This window comes from Xyrauchen texanus, chromosome 4, assembly GCF_025860055.1.
Source record: "Xyrauchen texanus isolate HMW12.3.18 chromosome 4, RBS_HiC_50CHRs, whole genome shotgun sequence".
NCBI lineage: Eukaryota > Metazoa > Chordata > Actinopteri > Cypriniformes > Catostomidae > Xyrauchen > Xyrauchen texanus.
Genome location: NC_068279.1, coordinates 50,642,943 through 50,645,658, shown reverse-complemented (window position 1 = coordinate 50,645,658; position 2,716 = coordinate 50,642,943). Strand labels below are relative to the sequence as shown.

Sequence of the window (2,716 nt, the reverse complement as noted above, 5' to 3'; positions counted from 1 at the left end):
TCCCCCTCTCTTATTTCAAGCAATTTGATAGCATTCATTTGGAATGTAAACGTCCTAGATTACATTTTAATAAGTTACATAGGCTGAATGACAAAGGTGGGCAAGGCCTACCCAAGATTTTGTTTTATTATTATGCATTTGGCTCAGTGGTCACTTCCATCTGAGAGAGTTTTTACCCCTATTTCGCCATTGCAAAGCCGAGAGTTTATGTTAAAGTCCCTGTAAAGGCAATTCTAAAAAAAAATTCTAAACACATTATAAATGTTAGAAATGTATTGCTAAAACATATTACAAAGACTGTGAACTGTGAAGGACTGAATTGTGGAGTTAGACCGTTAAACAGTTTTTCACCATTGCTATTTTCCGGATTTTTTGGGCGGGGCTAAAACGGGGGCTCGATGACGCACTGGAGCCCCTGAGCTCCTGGACACGCCCCTACTTGATGACGCACTGGAGCCCCTGAGGCTGGCCGCTCCCTAACAATATAAATAGAGCACATTCAGCATCAGTTTGACGCTCAATCGCGAGTTACTGTCAGTACTATTATTAGTTACTACAGCCTACAGTTTGCTAGTTAGCTATGCCTTCGGCACAGAAATGCATACTACCTGGATGCGATCATGTACGAAACAGATCGGTGTCCTTATTTAAATTTCCTAAAAACGATCACATCAAGAAGAGGTGGATTAATTTTGTGAAGAGCCACCTTGATGGAGAGCTGAGGATCACCACCAAAACCTGCCTCTGTAGTGATCATTTTACAAGGGATAGTTTTATAAACTTTCGTCGGAGACAACTGGGATTCACTGATAATCCGCTGTTACTGGAGAATGGGGCCGAACCGACTATCTCCCGCCTTGGCCCTCATCCTCCCGTCGCGCCGACAACTGGAGCCATCATCGGCAGTGCGTGCCCACCAATGACGGTAAACTGCCTTGTGTGCTTATGTTACAATTATAGTAGGTAGTCCACAGTAACTACTAAATTCTGCAACCCTCTAACGTGATTTTGTTTGTTTATTTATATGATCAATATGATTCCTTAGCCAAGTAATTTAAACTATTATCTGTTCACAAAGCAGTCCCTTCCGACCACAAAAGAGACCGAGTCTTTTATGCATAAAGTCACTCGAGAAGTTGGATGTCAGACAGATCACTTTGTGGGGAAAAGGACTGTGGCCACACAACTGTCTAAAAGAACACTAGCCAACATAAAGAGTACAGGTAAGTTACCGTATGTTAAGTGCCTAATTTGTCTTTTTGAAATCTGCACGTGTTTTGTCTTGCTTGTTTTCACATTCAATAGATTTTAAACCATTTCATCGATAAAAGAGGAAAAGGATAATTTAATTCCGTTCTCGCAGCTCGCGCGCTTTGTTTGCTCACTGCCGTACACACACAGAGAGAGATGCGCATTTCAGAGAGCGCGCGAACTCCGAATTGAATATATTTACATTAAATTTTTCGATTTTTGTACCTGAAATAACTTACTTTATTTTTAACTTCGATAGACTATATTGTATTTATCTATGCTTGTAATTAATGTATTTGTTTATTTTTTTACTGATTACTTGCTTTAATAATGTTTTAACTTCAATTGTTTTGTGATTTGTTGGACCACTATCTCACACCAATGAACACAAACAGTACGATTATCGTTAAAATGTTTACTTCCAGTAACATTCTGATGAATGTCATGCGTCCTGTAAGAAATCTTGCAAGTACAGAAATGTTTTTTTAAAAATTTGTTCTTTTTACATAGCTCCAATCTCTCTTACAAAATACAAATATAAACTATACATAACTCTTATTACTATCCTTATATTTTTCAGGTTCTCAAGCTACTGTGGCCACAAAGAGTGTTGCTGTTGGAAACACCACAGCCATGCTTCTTCCGCTTTGCTCTTCAACTCCAATGTATATAGATAGACATGATAGTCCAGATTTGACAGTAAGTTGTGACGCATATAAACATGTAATTACTCAAACTGGTTGATAGTTAAAATGAAATTTATTGAAAGTGTATTGAATAATTGTGTACATAGCACATTTCCAAAACAAGTACAATATACAGATTTTCTGCATTTAAATGGGAGGCCTAAAGCCTGTGTACTCCCCATCTTCATCCGGGTACTCCTGGTGAATACGGTGCACAACACAAGACGGTATGACAACCCTGTTGTGCTTTCCCAAGTATCCCCAGCACCAGGAAACAAAACATCTGTAGGCCAGATAGCGAGCACGACTGTATTGACAAAATAAAAACAAAATGTCATGTCACATAATAATATTACATTTACATAGGTTTGTATTGGGTCGGTGGTCTTCTGTCTAATAATTGCAATAAAAACTGACATTGTGAAGTTATCAATATCTGGTTTCTTTGTGCAACAAAAAAGGCCTTGGTCTTATTTTTTCCTCACTTTTTGGTCAGGTCTAACAGAACGGGACCCCAGAAGATGACAGTTTGATTCATCAACCTGCAGTCTGCCTCATATCATTCACGTATACATTAATAAACATAATTTCCTAATATGATTGCATACATAGTGTGACTTTGTTCTTGAGTCCTAAACCTTACCAGTTTTTGAAAGACAGGCATGTCATTTTATCAGCACAAATGTAATTTCTACACATTCAAAATTATTTGGTCTAACTTGCACAGCTCTTTCCTTCATCTCCAGTGGCCCATGGTCTGCCTGGTAGGTGTTTAGGGC

At 38.5% G+C, this 2,716-nt stretch overlaps 1 protein-coding gene across 2 annotated transcripts; it reads left to right on the top strand.

Moving 5' to 3' along the window:
- Positions 1–527: 527 nt before the first annotated feature.
- On the top strand, positions 528–1,995 carry LOC127643124 (THAP domain-containing protein 10-like). Of its 2 annotated transcripts, none has more exons than XM_052125707.1 (3): positions 528–925; positions 1,082–1,223; positions 1,832–1,995. In XM_052125707.1, exons 1-3 carry the CDS (start codon positions 581–583, stop codon positions 1,993–1,995), a joined length of 651 nt encoding a protein of 216 aa, XP_051981667.1. In that variant the 5' UTR covers positions 528–580. The 2 variants fall into 2 exon arrangements, with proteins under 2 accessions (XP_051981667.1, XP_051981666.1); XM_052125706.1 differs by having other exon boundaries at positions 1,079–1,223.
- Positions 1,996–2,716: the final 721 nt, after the last annotated feature.

What these genes read in the sequence shown, in the direction of transcription:
- LOC127643124 (XM_052125706.1), top strand. Translation starts at nt 581, where the DNA reads ATGCCTTCGGCACAGAAATGCATACTACCTGGATGCGATCATGTACGA. An exon ending in GTGCGTGCCCACCAATGACG is followed by an intron (nt 926 to 1,078) that starts GTAAACTGCCTT and finishes CTGTTCACAAAG; the next exon opens with CAGTCCCTTCCGACCACAAA. An exon ending in AGCCAACATAAAGAGTACAG is followed by an intron (nt 1,224 to 1,831) that starts GTAAGTTACCGT and finishes TATATTTTTCAG; the next exon opens with GTTCTCAAGCTACTGTGGCC.